The sequence below is a fragment of the Poecile atricapillus genome, chromosome 3 (assembly GCF_030490865.1).
Source record: "Poecile atricapillus isolate bPoeAtr1 chromosome 3, bPoeAtr1.hap1, whole genome shotgun sequence".
NCBI classification, from domain to species: Eukaryota; Metazoa; Chordata; class Aves; order Passeriformes; family Paridae; genus Poecile; species Poecile atricapillus.
Genome location: NC_081251.1, coordinates 58722772 through 58745038, shown reverse-complemented (window position 1 = coordinate 58745038; position 22267 = coordinate 58722772). Strand labels below are relative to the sequence as shown.

At 36.9% G+C, this 22267-nt stretch overlaps 1 protein-coding gene across 1 annotated transcript in view; it reads right to left on the bottom strand.

Annotated features, from left to right (window-relative positions):
* The window catches only part of ESR1 (estrogen receptor 1), a 161132-nt gene that overhangs the window by 103644 nt on the left and 35221 nt on the right, over positions 1-22267 (bottom strand). The window contains exon 2 of the mRNA XM_058835083.1: positions 5158-5662. Coding sequence (XP_058691066.1) covers positions 5158-5662 — 505 coding nt within the window. The remainder of the gene's footprint in view (positions 1-5157; positions 5663-22267) is intronic.

The window sequence follows — 22267 nt, the reverse complement described above, 5'->3', positions numbered from 1 at the left end:
GCTGATCTATTTTAATCAGGTATCCTAGAAAGAGACAATGTGTGTTTCTTTCTGTCTGTGTCTCAGCGTAAGGAGAGGGTCCATGTGCAGTTGTCAGTGCCACTGGAGGTGTCCCAGGTAGTGACCCTCACTGACACACAGCTCCTGCTCCAAAAAGGTTTAGTTACCCAGCAGGTCCTGTGTCATATTTGCTAGACCCATCTGACCTTCTGGCCTCTCAAACAGCAGCAAATGCCTAAGGAACAGAAAAATTAATACAGACCTAGGTGTCTACATTTGATCAGATGAACCCCACTCACGTGGTCTGTCTGAACAACGATGGGTTTAGACACAAATTTCAAGTCCTGTTGAAAAAGACTTGGTATATGGAGCACTTCCTACGTCTGTGGTTTATGCAAAAAATACAACTGCTGCAGAAATGAAATTTTCTTCAATAAGAGGAGACAGCAAATGAGATCCACCTCCCTGCCTTGGCAGAAAGGAGGGTAATGAGGAAGAAAAACGAGCTCTTTTACTCCTTTCCACCACTGTCTGCCCTTATTCAGAGGCACAAGCAGGCACAGACCACATGTGTTCCTCAACAATGTGGATTGGTGATTTCATGGTGCAAGCACACTTGCAGCAGGATTCACATCAGCATGAGCTCCAAGAAAGGCTGCAGAAACACCAAAGTTGATTTGTACAAGTCCCTCCTAATTGTGAGCATCTCAGAACACTTAATGGGCTTATCTTTAAAACATTTCCATCAGATAAGAAGCTACCCATGAGATGACTCCATGTTTTCCTGCCTCTTTTATTACAGTCATCTATTGCTGAAAACCTGTCAGAAATATCAGCACAAGGCCTGAAAACAGGAACACTCCAAGTGTTCAAGAAATTGCCTGAACACTTGAACTGTTCAAGAGACGACCTCTGAGCAGATTGACGTTTGAGAGAAAAATAAACAAAAAAGCAAAGCAAAACACTACATTACATCACACACCATGTTATGAAATACTTCATGCTGCATTCAAAAAAAATAAGAAAAATCATCTTTCAACTTTGCATTCATTTTAACCCTTCTAATTTTAAAATTTGGAAAAAATCTTCTTTGTTTAGAACATGAACAGCTAGAAAACTTCATAATGAGTCAGGCAAGGTTAGCAAAGTTTATGTATTTGGTTACGTAATTATTTTTTGGATGGACGGATTTCTGAATTACAACAGAAGAGGTATAAATCTACATTTATAATCTTTTTCCATTTTAGCAAGCAGTAAAGTTAAATCTGTGATCATATTAATTAGAACAGCAGACTCAATTGCAGTATGACAATTGTGGCTAATGCTAAACAAATACTTTTTTACATTAATCTAAACATAGAGCCTGAAGTATTAGAAGATAAAAACTAGCCACTAAAAGTGAGGGAGCAAATAATCTGTTATTCTGTTTGTACATGGATTTGCCCAGCCTCTGTCTCTCACTAGAGACTGACAGACAGCTTTCTCATCAGGGAGCTGGAAGGTTTAGGTTTTTTGGGGTTTTTTTTTGGCCGAATTTGGAACCAGTACCAAAGACAGGCTACAAAGGGCCTTAAGTGCATGCATGATTTTACTTCAGATCTGAGGAGTGCAGACTCAGTGGGATGACACAAAAATATCACACACTGGCAGAGCAAAAAGGATGTTCTGCTGTTGCTTGTAGGAATCTATTGAGGTAAATTAGCTGCTGAAAGCCTTAATTTTTCCCTGAGTGGATCAAAGCTTGCTAAAAAGTGAGAGGAAATAAGCAGAAATTACCTGAACTCAAATTCAATAGTTAAGAACAGAAGAAACATTTCTGTTAATTTACTGTAATAGTCATGAGTACAAGATTTCCTGTAATAATTATCCACCACTGGTCAGCATTTAATAGCAAAAAACCCCACTATTAAAAATTATCAATACAATAAAAAAATTAGATTTGACATTGTCAGATAAGAGAAAAGTATTTTAGTTTGTCTACCTATAAAAACAGCCACAGGATCAGACATAAAAGGGGTCTAGGTATAGACAGCACAATTTGAGTTAATTAATCTTTTTTTTTTCCGCTTCTCAAATTCTGATGCCTAATGATTTAGAGATTCCAGAAGGGGCATTAATATATTTATTTCATTCTTTTCGTGTATCATTATGTTCTTCAGCTAGATATGGAAGCCTAAAAGTATCTCACATCAAGAGACTAACTCTTTTGGAAAAAGAGCCACTATTTGAAAGACAAAATTTAACTTCAGAATTAGCAGACATTAAATAGTTATACAGCTATTAATACATATCTGTCTATAGGCCATATGATTTTGAACACTTAATAACAAAATCAAAAGACATTAAAAGCTATCCTTATCACACACAGTAATTTTTTAGTTTTGTGACTGAAGATTTTTAACGTTTTGTCCAAGCATTAAACAAAATATCATCTCGGCTCCAATCTATAATGCTTACTTATTGTCTTAGATACTTGTATCACTGAATGCAACACTTGCATGTCAAATTCAGAGTAGAATAGGGTGACACAATGCAAATATTTCTGTCCTAAAAGCCAAAGAGCACAAGTTACATAGAAAGGTAAATGAGAATTGCAGAGGAGTCTTACTGGGTCTTAGGTTACATAACTTTTTATAGAAGCAGGCAGCCATATCACAAACTAATTATGATTCATTACAACTTTTTTTTAGGACTTCTGTTTTAAGATTTTTTTTTTTATCACTCTTACTGGTAGGTTGTTCCAGAAAGCCACTGTTTTGATAGTTAGACATCTTTCAATCTCCAGCATCAATTTATTCATTGCCAGATTACACTCCCCTGTGCTCTCTTTTCTCCCATAACCCAACTGAAATAAATGAGACGCCAAATAAATAAAGTAAATTGGAAGATTTTTTAAGAACTTATACTTAAACATAATGGCTAGACATTTAAATATTTCCCAGGCAGTGAACACCTATTTAAATTATTTTTGACAAGACTACTGGTGACTGGGCTCATGCCAAAACACAGGAAGAAAGAACTAATGTTTAATGTTGTGAGGGTGAAAACTTTGTAAATACAACCTCAAAAAAATGAAAAGCAAAAAACGCAAAGTTTTTTTTCAATTTACTTCCAACAGTACCTTGCCTGCTAACAAAAGATAATCATAGCAAGCACTTTGAAATATATTTCTTATTACCACATAAGATGCGTTCCACAGAGTTATGGCTGGAAGGGGCCATTAAATCATTTGTATAACACTGTATGCAGATAAACCTTCTGGCATATCCAAGATCATAAATTCACCTAATTACTGCTGCATTAAGCCTCGGCAATTTCAAATGGCTAGTACACATATCCAAGGGTGACACACAACCTTGATCAAAAATGTCAGGAAAAAGGGAATATAGCACTGATCTTACACACTTGCTCGAGTAGTTAAAGTAAAAAAGTACCTTAATTTTCTTTTGAAGAGTGTCACCTCAATCCAGTGCTTAAAACTTAAAAGAACACTATTTCCATTGCAACTTCTACGTCCAGGTGATACTTAAGTTTGACTCCTCCTGCAGTACAATAGCTGACTATAGAACATTTTCTGCCTGGGTATTTCAACTTCACAAACTCACTACTCTGCTGTTCACATGCATAAGGTTGCTTACACACTTTTCACCACAGGTTTGTATGGGACACTAATGTAAAAAAAATATTTTAATTGAGCACTAACTGCAGCTTTCAAGTCACTGGTAATCACTCAAGATCACTATGCTCTGACATGTACTCATTCTTCCAGGAAGAATTGTACTTGGTTGCACTAAAATGAATTTTGTTTGAATCAATTCAGTTTACAGATCACTGTATTGGACAATTCAACATAACCATTATCTATCATTTCACCAGTCTTTATTCTATCTGCTCCCCAAAACTGCCTAATTTGTTGCAAAAAAGTGCAATCTTTGGTTTTTTTCTGGGACAAGATTTTACTACCAGATTCTTAGTCAGGCTGAGTTAAACTTAAGAACATATATTGCTGGTCACAGTAACACATATTGTGCAAGTAAGTCTAACAGAGTCTGGCCCTCAACATGGAAAAAATTACTCGCTTTTATTTGTTCAGAGTTGTTACACTTCTTATAAACTCACCTATATCTCTAAAATCAACACAGAATGACACAGAGTTCAGAAAAAAAGATACGTCTAACTGTTAACTTTGATTCACTGAAGCCCAGAATAATAAGCTGATGCAAAACTATGCTATAAACACTGCACAAAACGTTAACAGCATGGGTATAGGTATGCATGATGCTTTTTTTTTTTTAGAAGCTATAATTCTATCAATTTCAGCTACTTACTTTAAAAAAAATGTAATTTTTTTCACAATTGACAATAAATATTTAATCCAAGGAAATTTATTTCCCCCTTTCAATGATACTTTTATCTTTCTATTCCAGACCAAAAAGAGAAAACAAGAGCCAACCTCCTATTGAGGGACAAAAATATTAAAAAGCCCACTGAATGAGCCTCTTTTGAAAACCAGCAAGTCAGGTTTACAGTTAATATATATTACCCTCCAAATAAAAAAATCATGTCAATATGCACACAGCTCTTTGGATAGCTCAGGAAGGTGGTTACTGCCTGAAACACTGTCACTGAGTCAACTCTAACACCGATTAGGAAGGATATAGTGCTTCTGAACAACTTCCTTTGTAAGCCAATTCTCACACTGCAAAGGACAACAGAGGAGAAAAATACTCTTACTACCAGCTAAGAGCTGAACAAACAACCACTCACACTGGAAAATGTGTGATGGTGGAAGTCTTTTCAGTATACTTCAGACAGTATTAAAATACAACTCCGAGGTCATTTGCCATTCTTTAATCAATTATCATTTCATGTTTTCCCAGGAAACATTTATGCTCATTATCTGATTGGTTTTTTTACACAGCTTTTCAAAATTTACAGCTTATGGTCACAGTAGGCTGTGAATTACAGTTTGTTTAATTATATGCTGTTTCTTATAGTCTAGATATCATCGATGACTCAGTTAAATCACATGCATCTTTATAGAAAAAGCAAATATTAGGGCATAACAGATTTCCACATTCTAATTTTCTCAGATCTGCTTAAATTCTGCTTACTTTTTCTGCTTAAATAAGAAAGAAAAATTTCTGTAGCATTTACCTGTAGAAGGCTGGAGGAGCAGCTTCCCTCATCCCAAAGCTGCCCTGATCGTTTTCAAGGTAATAGGGTACCTGTTGGCTGTGATGATGGATGAAGGGCGAGAGCTGGGGTGCCGTTTGCAAGAACACCACCGGGCTTGGTGGGACACTGTTCAGTGAGTGAAATCCTGCCAGACTGCTGGACCCAAAAGATTCAGAAGTAGGGGCATAACTGAGCGTAGTAGAGCTGTAGACGGGAGCTGCAGTACCAAAATCATAGGTGGCTCCTTCTGGGTAGTTAAAAACTCCTGTCTTGTTGGTCTCCACGTACATGTCGCTGAGCGATCTTTCCAGGGGAATCTTCAGCTGAGGTCTGCTCAGTGTCTCCAGTTCAGTGCCTTGAATCTGGTGCAGCAGGGTAACTCCAGAGGTTTTGGTGTGAAGGGTCATGGTCAGTACTAATGGCAGTGAGCAAGGAACATATCTGCTTTTACTGTCAACAGCGAGATCGGCAGCTGGCAGTCCACCTAAAAAAAATACCAGAACCTATTCTGAGGCTCAGCAGAAATCATAATAAAGCAGCACTACACAGGTATTCCTCTAACCTCGGCAAGGAGGAGGATACAAACAAACGCAGAGTGAGCACTGAAAACGCACATTCTCTCTCTCTTCCCTCCCTCTCCCTAACTTTTAGGAACTCCTCATCTGCGCTAATATGCATTACAAGGTGCTGGCTGCGAGCCAGGAGCCCTTGCCTTGTGCCGACGTTGGTTTAAACATCACTTCAGAAACAATTAGTTTTGGAGTTATACCAAAGAATTGTCCATCTAAATGTTACTTCATTCTTACTAATCATTTAATTTTTCACTTCAGGGTACAGTGCTTTGCAGCAACTAACGTGAAAGAACACTTAAATCCAACCAGGAAGGCTAGTCCAGTGGTCAGTCAGATTGCTGCCTTTTATTTCCTCAGCAGGCTCCAATCTATCTGTGCTTATCTCTCCTCCTGTTTGATTCATTTTCATGTTTGCTAGAAATATGTAATGTGTACATTGTACTGACCCTGGGCAGGACTGTGCTGTAACCGAGATAGGGCAAAGCAGAATGTGTGCGTGCGTGTGTGTGTGTGTGTGTGTGTGTGTGTGTGTGTCTGCCTGTCTGTCTGTGCAAGTGTGAGTCTCTGTGTCTGTCTCCACGTGTGTCTGTGTATGTCTGTTGTGTGTCTGGGCATGTGGGGAGCAAGTTCCAGTCAATAAAGCCTGCTAACAAAATTGAAGTGTGCATGATACTTATGCAGAAGAGATTTCTAATATGCTTTCAACAGTAAGAGCAACTTGCGGTTACTAGAGTACTATAATAACATTAAATAGCAAGGAAAAGCTTTAGACTAGCCTAGAAAATTATGCCTGCTTCTTTTCTATGCTGTAAAATGATGAAATAAACATCATTCACATTTTGCTACAGTTAGGACATGGTTATTTGATTGCATGATACATAAATTGAATACAGGAAATTCTTTTTCCTAGTCTTGCGAACAAAAGCTTAGCAAACTTGAATTTTGAAATCAGACTAGAAAATCAAGTAATCTAAAATAATCAAATGGGATCGACTTAAAAAAACCCTGACATGTCTCTCAAAGTTATATTTAGAAAGAAAAAAAAGAAAAAGCGAGAACATAATGAAAAGGTGTGGCATGCATGCTTCTTCTTGCCATCTCATTCCATATAATTTTAACTTCGCACAAACCAGTTCTCCTGAACAAGCTAAATGAAAACCTCTAGAAACTGTTTCAAGCTCTCCGGCTTCATTGCTGTGGTCTGTGGTTCAGTCAATGAAATAGGGTAATGTCAACCCTAAATGCATTAATATATGGGCTCCAGCTAGTGTGCTTTGAATACTAGCAAAGCCTATGCTATACTTCAACAGCTCCACAGTTATTTGGCTCAACCTTCAAAAAACCCAAGAAACTGAAAAACTGAATATGCAGGTCAGTAGAAGTGTCAAGAAAAGTTTCCTAAAAGCAGTTTTACTTTAGAAATAATACTGTGTTTTCAGAACTTCTACAAAAATAGCCAAAGTTTTTATTTTGGCAAGAATATTCTGAAGCAATATATGTTTTTACCTTCGCAGGCACAGAGCTGAGACATCAGCACACGCATAAATATGTACTTGATATATTTCCTCACCCACCCCGCCACCCTCCCTACCCTGTTCAAATTTCAGATTGTAGACTTTGATCAAAGAGATAAGCTTGTTTAAATAACACTGGACTAAACATGTTCCCAGTTAAAAAAAAAATAATCAGATGACCATACCCAGCAGTTCAGAAAGTCTTCGAAGAGTTATGCTGAAAGTGTGCCAGACAGTGTGAGAGAAAAAGAGTGTGAGCACATTCTCTTAGAGTGGGCGACCGTGCATCTGCAGAGACTGAGAGAACACAGCTCTCAGTGTAAGCACAGCTCTCAGCAGCCAGGCTGCAGGGCTGCACGGGCTGAAATGAATGGCAGCTACAAGTTTAAGCCAGTCACCCTTACACATTGCATTTTGTGCTATGAAACATGCAGGAAAGGCATTATCTCTTATTAAGCTGCATTATCTGAGAACTAATGTGAATCTACCTGTCGTAAAAAAGTATCCATTTCACTAGTGTGCTAAAAAATGGACTTTGAATTTTTATCTAAAGCAGTATCCAACATGTATAGTCTGTTAAAACTAATATATTGACACGAAATAAAGTGTTCCAGTGTAGTAACTATGCAGAAGATGGAAAACAGAAGTGAGCAAGCAGAGTTGACTTCTGAGTGTGCCCTGCGCCTCTTACATGAAATTTTTAAGAACCTCATTAATTACTTTTGGGAGGTGGTACGTTTCCAGGGAGTCAAATATTTAAAATTTCCATCAGATGCAAACAGCATTAAACATACTGTAAGGTTAGCTTGAACCACCATCACTTCTGTGTACCATTTACACTAGGGACCCTATCGGCAGCTCTCCACAAGTCCTCCCACTGGAAAGGCTCAGCAACAGACAGCTGCAGTATCCATGCAGCATACAGCCTTCTACACATCTTGAGAGAAGAAAAATGTCAGTGCCACAAACAAGATCTCAGAGATTGGCTGAGAACTTCTGTGACAGCATCCTGAAAAGTCTGACTTACTTTTCCTGTGGAAGAAAAGCAAGAGAACAAGAAAGGGCAAGGGTGAGGCTGAGGGGCGTGTCAAGCCAAATCCCATGAAGAAGCTGAATTTTTGATTTTTTAAATACTGAAAAAAAAAAAAAAAAAACCAACAGGCTTTGATTCTGCTTACTATACATGGGACTTCTAGATATAGAGAATACATGAGACTTCTAGATATAGAGAAACTATGAAATGCAGTAAGTTACCCGAGAGTTGTTTTCTTTCTTGTCCTGTGCTGCTTACTCCAACAAATACTGCTACTTCACCTTGCTTTAGAGATGGCATTAGGTGCACCCACCTGTGGACTCACCTCTCAGAAAAATGAGATCTAGGTATTTGTGCTTAAAGGTCAGAACTTACTTCACCACTCACTTTAGTCTGATTTATTACATGTCAGAATTTAAGTGCTCTACAATATGGAAATATTACAGTATGGGATATAGCAGGATGTAGCAATGATATTTACAGTGCTGTTTAGCAAAAAGTTTATGCAAAGACTTGATTTTTCTAAATCCCATATCATGTATGCCTTTAAAACTATGTAGAACTCATACAGAAGAGCTTGCCTCATTCACTCTGGGGTTTTTGTTTTAAATTACATGTAGTAACAGGAGAGAGTAAATAAAAACATTAATTGGCTGCAGCACCCTCCTTTCCAGTGCTAAACAGATGTGTTCAAAATGGGGAAATCTACATTCTCAGATCTAGTAATTCCTCAGTTGTCTATTCCACTGCAGCCAAGCTGCCCTATGTATTTCTCTCACCTTAAAGAAGGTCTAATACTGTTTTGGAGTTGCAGAGAACATACTACAGGGGATACATAGACACATAAAAATAGAGAGGAACTGGTTCTACAAAATCTGAAGATTTGCTAACTTGAGATCAGGTATAGATTGGGGGTTTTGCTATATTTCTGAAGTTTTGGAATATGAAAATGAAATTTGGCTTTGATCCATCCAGATTTATTCCTGCACAGGAAGGAAAGAAAACAGCATTCGATGAATACTGAAGAAGTAGGAGGGACTAGGCCAATGTGACTGAGGAGCACAGACATGTTAGCAAAGAAGGTCCAAGCAGAAACTGCATCTTCATACGCAGGGATTTGTAATGAGAATTAGTTGGGATGAAACAGTGAAGGCTCAGGCACTACACTTCTCATGGAAATGAGAAATTAGTAGTTTAGATAAATGAAACTGACTGATTAAATCCTGTGTTCCCCTCTTAAACATTTCAACCTTTCTGTTTTCCTTTTCTAGATAGGCTGGAGTTGCAGTGCTCAACTCAGATTTTCCAGAGTGGGCAATTTACTCTGATTGCACTAACAAAATATCAAATGCAGCAACATTAAAACTAAATCACATTTCTGTAGCTCTGTGGTTAAGCTAGCATCATTTACAGCTGAAAAATATTTAGGTATGTCTCTAAAGGCAAATTCTGCTTATTTTCATTAACTGATTAATAGTTCATGTCTAAATTTTATTTTTTTTTTAATTTGTTGACAAATGACAACTGTGATCAGATGAAGTTAGCAGACTATGCATACTGCAGTTTGGCTCAATGGGATCATGGGTCTGACACTTCAAAACTGGAACACAGCTTAAAAAACCCCAAAAGTAGCCTTCTTCCACTGATAGCAAATGTGGAACCAGTGAAGAGATCTCAGAAATGGAAAAAAGAAAACATATAATTAAAAAATATAGAAGATATTATTTTAACTAATATAAATAACTGGAAAGAAGTTTGAGGATTTTCAGTGCCATAAATATCAATAATTATCTATTGACTACAAGTCCTGAAAGGCAGTCAGAGAATTGTAACAAAATCAGTTCATTTTATAGGATTAAAAAAAAAAAAAAATTAAAGGTAAAAGGAACAGCCTGAACATATTTTGCATTTTGGACAAGATAAAACAGAAGTTTGAGGGAAAAGAGATAAACCAAAAAATACTATATAAAGTACAGTATGCAAAATACATACGTAAAAAATATACATGCATATATAAGTATATGTATAACTTAAATATATAAATATACACAAAGCCTATTAAAATTATAGGAAAATTTGAAGTCAGAAAAACTCCATTCTATAACAGGCATTTTTCAGCAGTAGTTTTTGTAAGTATTGCAACAAAAAATGGTAAACTCAGAGCATATACTATAAATTTTCCATAAACCTGCTGACAGTGAAAGACCATAAACTTTGTCGCTTTGGTTTTACAGCTATAAAGATAGAAGCTTTTTTTAGCTGCTGCAATTAAAGAAGAATCTGTTGTACATAACAGGAGGAACATTATGTTTTTCCAAGATTCCACAGTAACATTACAGAGAAATTATGTTGTGTTTAGTCCAGTGAGGAAACTCCTCAAGACAGACAGCTGGAGAACAGCACCATCTACCCCACTGCTTATAAATCTTCTCTGGAGAAAAAAAAAATACAAAAAAATTAAAGCTCTTGATACCACTAGGCCAATGAGGCATGCTTAAAAATTCCTTGGGCTCTAAGGAGAGATAAGTGCTTCATGCTGTTAGTGGAAGTTTTAAAAATTTATAGTTTTATAAGTTGATACAAAGATGTATACTTCTTTTTCCCCTACTCTCAAAAAACTCACTAGAACTAGTCATGGCACCAAAAGGCCAGACTTAAGGTTTCTAACCCTAAATGTTTGGTTTAGGTTGGTTTTCCTGTTAAAAGGAGAGCTTCTGCTTTCACATGTCCAATGTAAGCAGAGGCTTTGAAAAAAAATTAGTCAGAATTGTTCTTACTGCAATTGGAGAACTGTTAAATAGAATTATTCCACACATATTTAATTTATTAATTTACAATTTTTTAGTTTATTAATTTACAATTAATTAATTTACAATTTTTTAGTTTATTAATTTACAGCACTTAAATATGCCTTCAATTTTACCTGTAATTTGTAGTATGAAAGACCTATCACATACTTTGAAATTATCTGTGTAAACATAAGAAATATTAGGCTAGGATGTCAGCGTATCTTTTCGGTTTGGTAGTCTGACATTTTAAATGTTAAGACTTTGTTTATATCTATTTATGACACTATAAGATTTTAGCCATTCAGCTGAAAATTTTGTGTGTCAGTGATGAGCTCAGTGATAATAATTTGGAAGTATCTGGACCACTTGGAAGGAAATTATTTGCTTTTCCCTCCTTAGAGATTTCTAGAAAACTTTTTTTGAACCAAGAAACCCTTTTGCTACAGCAAATAAGGAGTTTGGAGCAGGAATTCTGAGTCTGGCAGGGAGCTGAAACTGTGTGTCACAGAACTGCCTTTCGCTATTCCTCTGAAGCTCCATCCACCTTTGGCCAATTTTTTTACCCTTGAAAATATTGCAAGTTTCTAAGAGTTAAGATTTCTAAGAGCTCTTTCCTGGCTGAGCCTGCTCTCCCCTCTTTCTGATCTTAGTCCTGACTGGACTGGGCACAAAACTTACCAAATAAATGAATGACATGCTAGAGTCCAAAGTAGTATAAATACAGAATGTTTTCCCCTTCCATTACTCTTCTGGGGCAGAGCAATAGTCCAGGATTAAGTGCAGATTATTGTGTCAGTTACAAGACTGAATTTCAGACCACAGATGTACAGACTGAATTTCCTGAAACCAAAATGGGACACCATCTCCCTTTTCAATTCAGCATTTGAAAACAACATGTTAAAACATACCCTTTGCTGAAGGAGTAAAGACATCCTGTAATATAAGTAGCTTGTGCATTTTTTCAGTTTTTTTGTACCTCACAGATGGGAGAGGATAAAACTAAGTAATTCTGCCTGCCTTATACAGAATAAATGACTTACTACATATTTAAAATGGGCCAAAATACCTGAGTACTCTGCACAAACTCAAAAGATATTAGAAAATACTGATGTTTCAAAGAGTTAGTGGATTTTTTCATGGATGCAGGAAAATGAAAACAGAAAAGAACATTTCTCTGCTTTCCTACACAAAATGTTAACTTCTTGTGAACAATGATGTTCACTGGTAGAAAAGCAATGAAACCTTGATTTAAGATTAAGCAACATTCCATGCTTAATAACAAACACAACCTCCTAAAAGAATATTTCTCATAGATACAGCTTTATGCAAAAACCAGAATGAGCTGGGAAATGCAAAACGGTAGCTTGGTGTCCCAACTTTGAGAAGAATTAAATGGACTGACTGATTACCATGATCACTAGTGATAGTCTAGCAAGAAAACTATTTTTTGAATGCCTTGCAGTTGGCTTAAGGGTAAGGCATCTTCAAAATGATCAAATATTCCCATGCCTGAGCTCCCAAACAGTCAGAAATAAGAAACCTGATTAATCCATTTATGTGGTGAATCTCATAAACAAAACCCTCAATTTTTGTTTTTGACCAAAGGAATGAAAGCGGGTCTGGATTCCTGGCTGAGACTTCCTATCCTTAAGCAGATCAACATTCCCACCCAGCCTGGTGTCATCTGCAAACTGACTGAGAGGGCAGTCAATTTGTCCAGATCAACAATAAAGACATTGAACAGGACCGGTATCAATACTGAAGCCTGAGGAACAGCACTTGTGATAGGTCACCAGCTGGGGGTGGCTATATTTATAGAAACATCTTTTACTCTATCTGGTGTCAGATAAATAAAACTCTGCTTGGGCTTTTGCCCTTCCAATTTCCTCCCTGCATAAGCTCATAACATCCTTGTAGTCCTTCTAAGCTGCAGAGATCCCAATATGGTCAGGACATATTACGACAGGTTCAGGTGGCAGGGCCTTATCAACTTGTAAGTAAAAGAGTCTCAGTAACACCTTACTGCAATCTACAACCATCTGAGCAGAGAATACAGAGAAAATACAGAGAGAAACACTTCTTGGAAGTGCATGGCAACAAGCCAAGGGGCAGCAGGACACAAGATGGACTATGGAAAATTCTGATTCGATATTAAGTATGATTTTTTACATTAGGAATGATACAATACTGGAACCGGCTATCCAAAGATGCTGGAATTCCTCTGAGGATAAAACTCAACTCAGAATTCAAGACTCAATTGGACAGTTGATTCCCTGAGTAATCTGATTTAAGCCTTCTTTGAGCAGGGGTTTGGACTAGATGGTACCTTGGTATCTCTTCCAACTTATTCCATGATTCCATGTGTCTAATACACAGATCTGCACCAAAATACTCAGAAGAGATTAATTACCTTGGTGGTGAATGTCTATTTCCCCATTTTCCACAGATGCTTGATTTCAAGATCTTACATGTTGCATGAGTTAGGAAGGAAAAATATTCCACTGGCCTCACAGTATCTTCTCAGCTTTTCTGTAAACTGCTCCAGCCCTTACCCAAAATATCTTTGCTGCCTTAGCAATGGAACCACCTGTTCTCTGTAGTCTACAGCATACCTATGTTCAAATACTCACTAAGACATTGGCATTAAATAATCAGCCATCTTTTGTGGCTTCAAAAAAAACAAAACCAGCTGCCTTTTTTGATGGAGATAACTATCTCCACCAAAGGACTCATTCTGAAGTGTCATTAGCTCCCTGTGTCAGTGTTTCTCCACACATACATATGATGCAGGTACCTGTACAGTAAAGTGACCAGAGTGTCCAAGTACTTACAAAGTAGAGCCTAACCCCAAAACAGAAGAAAGTATAAGATCAATCTTATGACATGACCTATTTTCTTCACTCATTTCTCTTCAGAAATGGTATTCAAATACACTAAACTTGGTATTAACATTTTCCTTCCTAGAAACTGATCCTCCAATTGAAAGCTCCTTGTGATGACGCTAACCCTGTCACTCAAGCAGTCATACTTATTGTGACCCAGAGACCAAGAAAACGCTTCACCCAAATTACTTGGAAAAGTTTTCCCGCTTTCTGCATCCCATTTTTATCTACCAGACACTGGTAGCAAAAGTCCCTCACTTTCTGGGCATCTTCTGGTAAATGGATTTGCTTTATTGATTCCCCTAATCACTGTCAACCAATTTCTGTTATTGCAGCATGCCTACATGTACCTGTGAATAATCTGCAGTCAGCACATCAAGTCCTCTTGCATGCCTTAGGTTCTCCCTATCTACTTAGAGATTATCACAGAGCCACTGGACTATTGCCAGTGCCAGACAAGGAAGGCGTCTCACTTTACCTTTGGGCCTATTCTCACAAACCTAAAGCCCAAGAGAAAAAGTCCACAAGGAGTATCACTTGTTGAACTAATCCCTGTTGCTATACATGTTTCTCTACTCTCACCTTGATGTCAAGAACGAGCTTGTTATTGCTACTACCAGACCAGACACAGCTACAACCACATCTGAGTGGTTCTGCTCATTACTCATCACTCTGGACCATACTCTAGAAAAACACAGACAGCAAGTGCTCATTGAAAATTACCATGTCTAGCAGGAAAGGTACTGGCTGCAATTGTCCTGTGCAGACCCCAAGCAAAGCAGCAAATTCAATATTCTAGAGATAAAAGCGTGCTAGATGTTCTAGGGGAAAATGCTATCCCTTAATTCAACAAGTCTCTTTAGCCTGGAGATGTGTTGTCTGATCTGGTTTACTTCTCAAAATTTTCTATCACCAGTTAAGAAAATACTTCTTAATTCTAACAAAAATTCAGACCTTCTACAACAGAAATCTCAGTAAGAGGTTCCCTCAGAAGACACAATTCCATTTATATAGCAGAAATGTACCATCTATATTAAAAGATGCACTTTGGAGCTAATCAGTGGCTTCCACAACAGACATAGCGAAGACATGCACAACCAGAAAGATCTTTAATCCTCATAAGGCATTTTCTGATACATTTATATCTTTTTCTGGAAAATTGATTTGGATTGTATTAAATATATAATATTGCAGTCCTAAACAAGGCTGTGCTATATATCTTCCATGATAATTTGAATCAGTTGTTGACTCTGGGGAAACTGATCATGATGAGCTAAATTATGAGTTTAAGTGCTTTCCTGGATCAAGGCCTAAGTCTGATCCTCACACACACATCATCTCCAACCATCAGAGAAATTCAAAATTAGCAGAGGTTATAACTCATTTTTTGGGAATGACTTGTGAGCTTTATATAATTCCAGTTCTGTGATATAGCATATCCTCCTTACTCCAGAGAAGAATTTTTGAAACTGACTTAACAAGCCTACAAGAACGGTCAATGGAATCTGCAAAAAACCAACGTGAGACATTCAGTTCTATTGTGATTGTTATTTGTACTCAGGAGCACCTAAGATCACCATCAGAAATTAGGTTCTCGTTGTGCTAAGTACAAGGTATACTTAGAACAAAGAATGTTTACTCAATGGCCCGGATTTAAATATATCAGTGACTAAATGCAGCACCCTTAAAGAACATTTAAGGGTGTCTCCATTTCTCCATGAAAATCAAATAGACCTGGTAATCTATCTCCTGCTTCTGTTTTGAAGTTGCATTCATTAAAAACAGGTCTGTTTTCTAAATCCTGAATATACAATCTTTTGATTAAGCTATCAAACAATTCAACATTTTCAAATACAAGAAACCTGTATAAAACTAATGAATTAGCACTAGCAACAATTGTTTAAAAAAAATCAGGGAGCAAGGAAGAGGGCAATCACAAATGACACAAACTAACCATAATGTAACTGAAGCATCAATATATGCTGCAGCTGTTGAAGCATTCTTTTCTTGCCAGACCATAAGCAAAATCACACGACTTCAATGTTGTCTAACCAGCACCTCACAGAAAATGGTGACACAATCACCAGCAGTGGACCATCACAAGAAGACAGGAAATAAAACACACACACACAAAAAAAAGGTAAAAAGAAATCTAATATTAGAGAAACCTATGCTTCTTGTTGGAGAAAACTTTCAAAGCCTGTCTTTCTGTAGAAAGACAAAAATGCATTGTCATCTGTCAAGCGGAACAAATAGGACCTTAGTGATTCAGTAACAGTTGCACTCTCTTGGCAGATATTAGCTTGTTTAAGGCAGGGAAGATCAAAGGAAGTAACTAGATGCCAACTGACGGGGAAAAAAAAGGTCAAAGTTATTTATTATTTCAGCATTCCCCTATCTTTATTTGTTCTTCTACCATTTTCATTGTTTTGTGCAACAAGATGGAGGTCTTTCTGAAACACAGCCACCAGTAATTTAATGAAATGGCTCTTTTGCAATACAGGCTCTTCTATAAGTTCAGAAGTCCACCAGATCAACAGATTTCCTATCCATAAGGAGTGAGTGATATAGACAGTTCCACACACTCATTTAGCACAATAATCTACAAGCCACAGAAACAGTTATTAATGAAGTACGAAACCAGAAAGAATGAACAAAAATCACTGGCATTAGAAATGTCAAATTTAGGAATATTGATATTTGATTTGATGTCAAATTATAGGAAAACCAGAGTTAATATTAACTAGTAGCCATTTTTCCAGGGAATTAAGGTTGCAGTTGCAAAACCTTTAAAAGCAGCAAACACTGCTGTCCAGAGACCTCTTACATCTGTGGTAAATTAATTTGAATTTTTAAGCAACTTTTTTGTCCCTGAAGAAACACCAATAAATTTAATTTCTTATTGTGCAACTAAGGTAAAGGATTATTCCTAGTAATTCCTAAAGGAGCTCTTCCCACAGTAATAACCTGAGCAATGTACCACTTGTGCAACATGACAGAGAGAAAGGGCAGGTCTGTACTGTGCAGAGACAGCTGATACAGAGACTCCCAAGCCATCTTCACCTGACTCAGCACTGAAATGTGAAGAAATACTGCTTCTAACAAGGTGCCATGCTCTGGATTATTAGCCCCTGTCTCACAAGACAGCAAATTGCTAGAAGAGTTACACTGTCTTCTACACCAAGTCACTAATTACTAACAACTAATTCAGGCAGTGATGTTGTACAATTCTTTCTACCACACTCTTTCAAATAGCATAGGTATGCTTAGAAAGGCTTCTTGATAAAAACATTAAAATGCCCAGTAGTGTAGACTCTGTTTGTTCTTCTCCTTTAGTACAAACAGTCCTGGAATCATTAGAGCTGTAGGGACTGGTGGCACACTACAGAATCAATGTGGTAACATTGTGGATGGCACCAGGAAGGCTGGAGCCCCTACAAGGTTAGCATTTAGAGGCCCGTGTCACCCACCTTCATCAGAGGTGACTGAGAAATGAGGAGGTGACAATGAAGATGCTTAAAGCATCTTCCTCAGGAAAGTACTGCCTTTAGTGAGCTACAGGTCAGTAGAGCTCAAGGTTGTTTTTAACCTAGTGAAAATAGGACAGACCCACATATTCTCTGCAATTGTACTATAAAATGTTGTAATATTTCATGAGATGAGTTTGGTATGCACCAAACAGCACTACCCAAAATATTCCTGAACTTAAGACATTAAAAAACTACAGAACCATTACTACTATTTAGTTTGCATTCATCCACTGCTTTGTGGAAACTATTAGCACAGATGCAAGCTATTCCAGGACAATTAATTGGTCCAGCTGCCTAGGAATTATCTTGGGTGTGTATGATTTATGTTTATAGCTAAAGCTCCTGGCTTTTAGGTTTGATCCAATAGACTGGTTTGCAATCCAGTTGTTAGATGGCAAAGTTCAAGAGCAATGCACACTGCTGAAGCCTGGGCATGCCTCACTCCCAGCAGCTTCAGCATGACTTGAGTATACACAGTGAGTTGTTGGGCACTTCTGACCTGAAATGGTCAAGGGAGCATTGGAAGGCACATGGGAAACACATACCTGCTTCAGTGTTCAGGGAATTCACCTTCCTGAGAGCCAGCCTGTAAAGTCAATCTTTCATGCTTCTCAGGGTTTTAAAAAGAATAATTTTGCCATATAGCTCAAGTGATTTAGCAGTGAACTGTTTGTCAAAAGTGGTCAAATCCTTCCTCCTGCCTTCACATTCCTGCATGCTTCCAGTCTGGAGACTGACATTAGCAAAAAAGTTCTTGTTGTTTTTGAAAGGTAAGTGTCACACTGGTGCAGTTCGTGAGCCAGATTAGGAGAAACTGCAGGAGCACACAGCAAGAATGAAGTTCAGCAGCAGGAAGCCCTTAGATTAAGTTAACACTGGACTCAATGAGCCAAAGCAGAAAGGATGTAAACTCTCAAAGTTGTAGTGTGTCCTCTACACATTCAAATTTGCCTTGATGAAACTGAATCAAATACACCATGGGCTACATATACCTTTTATACAGTTTATTTATTTTCTATTGTTTGAACTATACTATGCTGTCCTTAATAAAAAAGTTTGTTTTAGCTAAAGATTCATTGTTTGCAAAAGAAAAAAATGGTCCCTGATTAATATCAAGTAGTATTTTGCTTTCCACAAGATGTTATGAGAAGGTTCAGTTCATTTGTTTTACAGATTTCTACGAAAAAAAACACATGCAAGATGAGCTACTTATGAGGAACTTTTGGATATTTGTGATTAGCCAGTGTTGACAAAGAATAATATAAATAGCTACTACTAAAATGATGACTCAATTTCATAACACTGAGTCCTGACTTCTTTTACTAGAAGAGAAATATTTATCTAGAATATATAATATTCTTTTTTTAAGTTAAAGAAATATAAAGTTAATTTCAATACCTGTGACAGATCAAAAACTGTTCATCCATAATATTAATATTAAGAATTTTTCTTCAATTAAAGGTAGTTTCACATAGGATTTAAAAGATTGCTGGAGACAAAATACTAGGGGTTAGCAATTCAGCACTTTCCTCCAATATAGAAGCAATCCCTGTATGCCCAGTATATTTAATTTTGCCACAGAAAGATTGAATATGAGTAGATCAAATTACAAGAATACCTATTATTATTCATACTATCATTGAAAGCCTGCATCTGCTGCTGAAGAGAAATGCTCATCCTTGCTTTTCACCATCATCTGGTCACTGACCATTAACCAGGAGAGCTCCATAGCTGTAAGATGAACTCAAGCCTGAAAAATCTGCACTGCACAGAAAGCACGTGCTTAGTATCCATGACTAATCACAAAGCCCCCCACAATTTTAGTCCTCAGATATTAAAAAACACTAGCATGTATTCTCTTATGTAATCTGGATCCTGACACATATTATACCTCAGCAAAACATTTGGAAGCAGAAGTTACTATTTCCAGTCAAAGTTTTCTCTTTCAATATTCACAGTTCTAGTTGAGATAAAATTTAGTTTGTGTCTTACAAATATTTCAGTGAGCCAAGTTTGAGAGACTGATCTCCACTGAATATCTGTGTATGGCTGCAAAATATATTTACTGAAAATAGGAACTGAGGGTAAATACTGGACAAGTATGTCTCTTGAGCTTATACCATAAATCAGTTTTATCATTGAAACAGTAGTTAAATTAATTCCAATTGTGTCATTTGACTATGCTTAACAATACTGCAGCAGTTTCAAGTCAAGTGTAGATGTCATGTGTGTTTAAAGACTGCTCTGGCTGTCAGGTAGTATTTTGGGCAATATATAAAAACGGTTGCTTATCAGTCATATTGTCAAACACTGAAGACTTGTTAAGATATCTCCAACTTCACTGTATGGAACCCATGCTCCAAAAATTTCCAGCATACATTTTTACAAGTGGGAATTATTGTTTGATGACTTTAGACACAGTTTATTTTTCCAGGCATTTCAACCCACTCTTCCCTTTGAGGTATTCTTAACTTGCTGTTCATTGCTCATTATCAAATAACATAAAACATACTTTTTATGCAAAAAATAAAAGCAAAAATATGCAAAAAAATAAAATCTAGGCTTGCTCTGTGATAAAACAAATATACATTGAATGCAGATGGCTACTTATTTTAGCTGAGGTATCCAGACATACAACCAACCTTGATAAAACTGAGTGAAATCTGTCAATACTTGAAAAGTAGCTCACAAACTTGCATGATGAGCATGACTGCATCCTCACTTAAATCAATGAATAAATAATCCCTATAAAATCAATAGGACTGTTCTCAAATAAATTTCCAACATGTAAAAATAATATGGCCTCATTAAAAAAGGGGGAGGGGGGAATCCACTGCAAGGTCATATTACTTTGCCCTATTTCTGCTTTGAAAATATTGATTCTGAGAAAATACAGGAGCAAATGCTCCTACACAGCCTCACTGACAGAATTAGCAGTTGTTTTTTGACAAGAATCTCTTAGTGATTATTTACATTCTGAATTCAAGAAAAAAACAAACCACCATAAGAGACACTGTAGCAGCAATGCTCGAACTATAGCAGAGTTTTTATTTTGTCAGGTGCACAGTTTCTGCTTTGAAGGGTTTATTTATGTGCCATTTATTTTAATCTCCTATTGTCAGTAACCACTGATGCCATAACACTTCTTTCTGACCCCTTTCACTCTCATGGACAGAAGTCCATGATGGAAAACAGAATAATCTTAACCACTTTAAACACATTCTAGGTATTTTTGGTCATTTTACAGAGCAGCAACAAATTGTATTCACTTGCACTTCATGCTCTCTTCCTTTAATAGATACAGCAATCTCACAGTCATATTTGGCAATAACCAGGGTTTCTATCAAAAGCCATCCAATTTCAAGAAAATATGTAGAGGCAAGAACTACCTCATCCTACAGTATATTATTTATTTCTACCTAAATATGTTAAAAAACATAAACATAGAGTTCATTGATTAAAAAAATTACAGCCACAAACACTGTAATAAATAAACCAGGGTCTGAAGCACAGTTAGCACTATAAAGAATACTGATTTTGGGCAAAGCCTTCAAATATTATCATTTTTCTCTAAAAAATCCCAGATATGCTGATCTTGGAATGGCCTTTGAAAGAGAAAATATGTGGCCTACACAGGATATGGGACACGAGCAGTAGAGCCATTTACTTAACATTTTAGGTAAGTTACTTAATAGCTTCACATCACCAGCTTCCTTTCTGCTAAGCCAAAGCAGCTCTGTTAAAACATCCTTCCTGACTGAAACTACAACACCACCAACTTGAAGAATATTGTCAAGTTTCATAGGCTCACATTGCTTAAAAATGTAGCTTGTAAAGAAGCAATCAAAAGAGATCACTGTGAACAATCCCAGTATGAAAAGTTGGATGCTATAATCTTATCTCAAAGAAATGGAAGTGCCTATAATGTCACAGAAACCCCTCTCCAGAAGAAGAGGTAACTTCCTTCCAGATAGAAATGCAACATGAATGTTCATAAAAATTGAGGCCTGATCATCTCCCAGAAGCTGAAGGCTTGAAAACCCTGCCAAGGTCATCATCTCTTCAAATAAATAGCAAGATGCATATCTGCAGCTAAGTGGCTGGTAATGCTTGTCACTGCATCATCTCATTTGCTCTCCAGAATCTTTGAATTCCACATGAATTCCTTTCCTGATTCTACCTATGTACTCAGATCTTGCTCCATTTGCAGACTGTCCCTAGGTAATTACATATTTTGCCAACAGAAAAATTCATCTGTTGAATAACCTGCATTTTAAGGAACATCAGAGGTCAGAATTTTTAGATGTGAACAAGGAGTCACAAAACAACACATTTTTTTATCTGTGTAACACATATAGAGCACTTTGAACATACAAAAAAATTGTTCAATAGACTTAAATGTTCCATATCTAAATATATATAAACAAAACTTACATTTTCTTCAATTCTGAAGAATTGAATTTCTCTGAAGAAAAAAGTGAGGAGAGCCAGACTGCACAAATGTCTTCATTAGCATGTCTTAAAGTAATAGTTAAGCCAATCTGTAAAAACTTTGTTTTATTTACTTCCAGATATTCTTGCTAAAACTTCCAATTTATATACAGGTCAGGTTAGCAGTCCTTGCTTTTGGGACAACAGAAATTCCTTCAGGCACACACATAAAAAAATGTACAATTCATATCATTACCAATCTCTTATGCCTAATACTTAAGAACAGTACTTTTGCACTCAGTTCAGTAGCCTAAGTACGGCTTTTTTCACATCTTTTA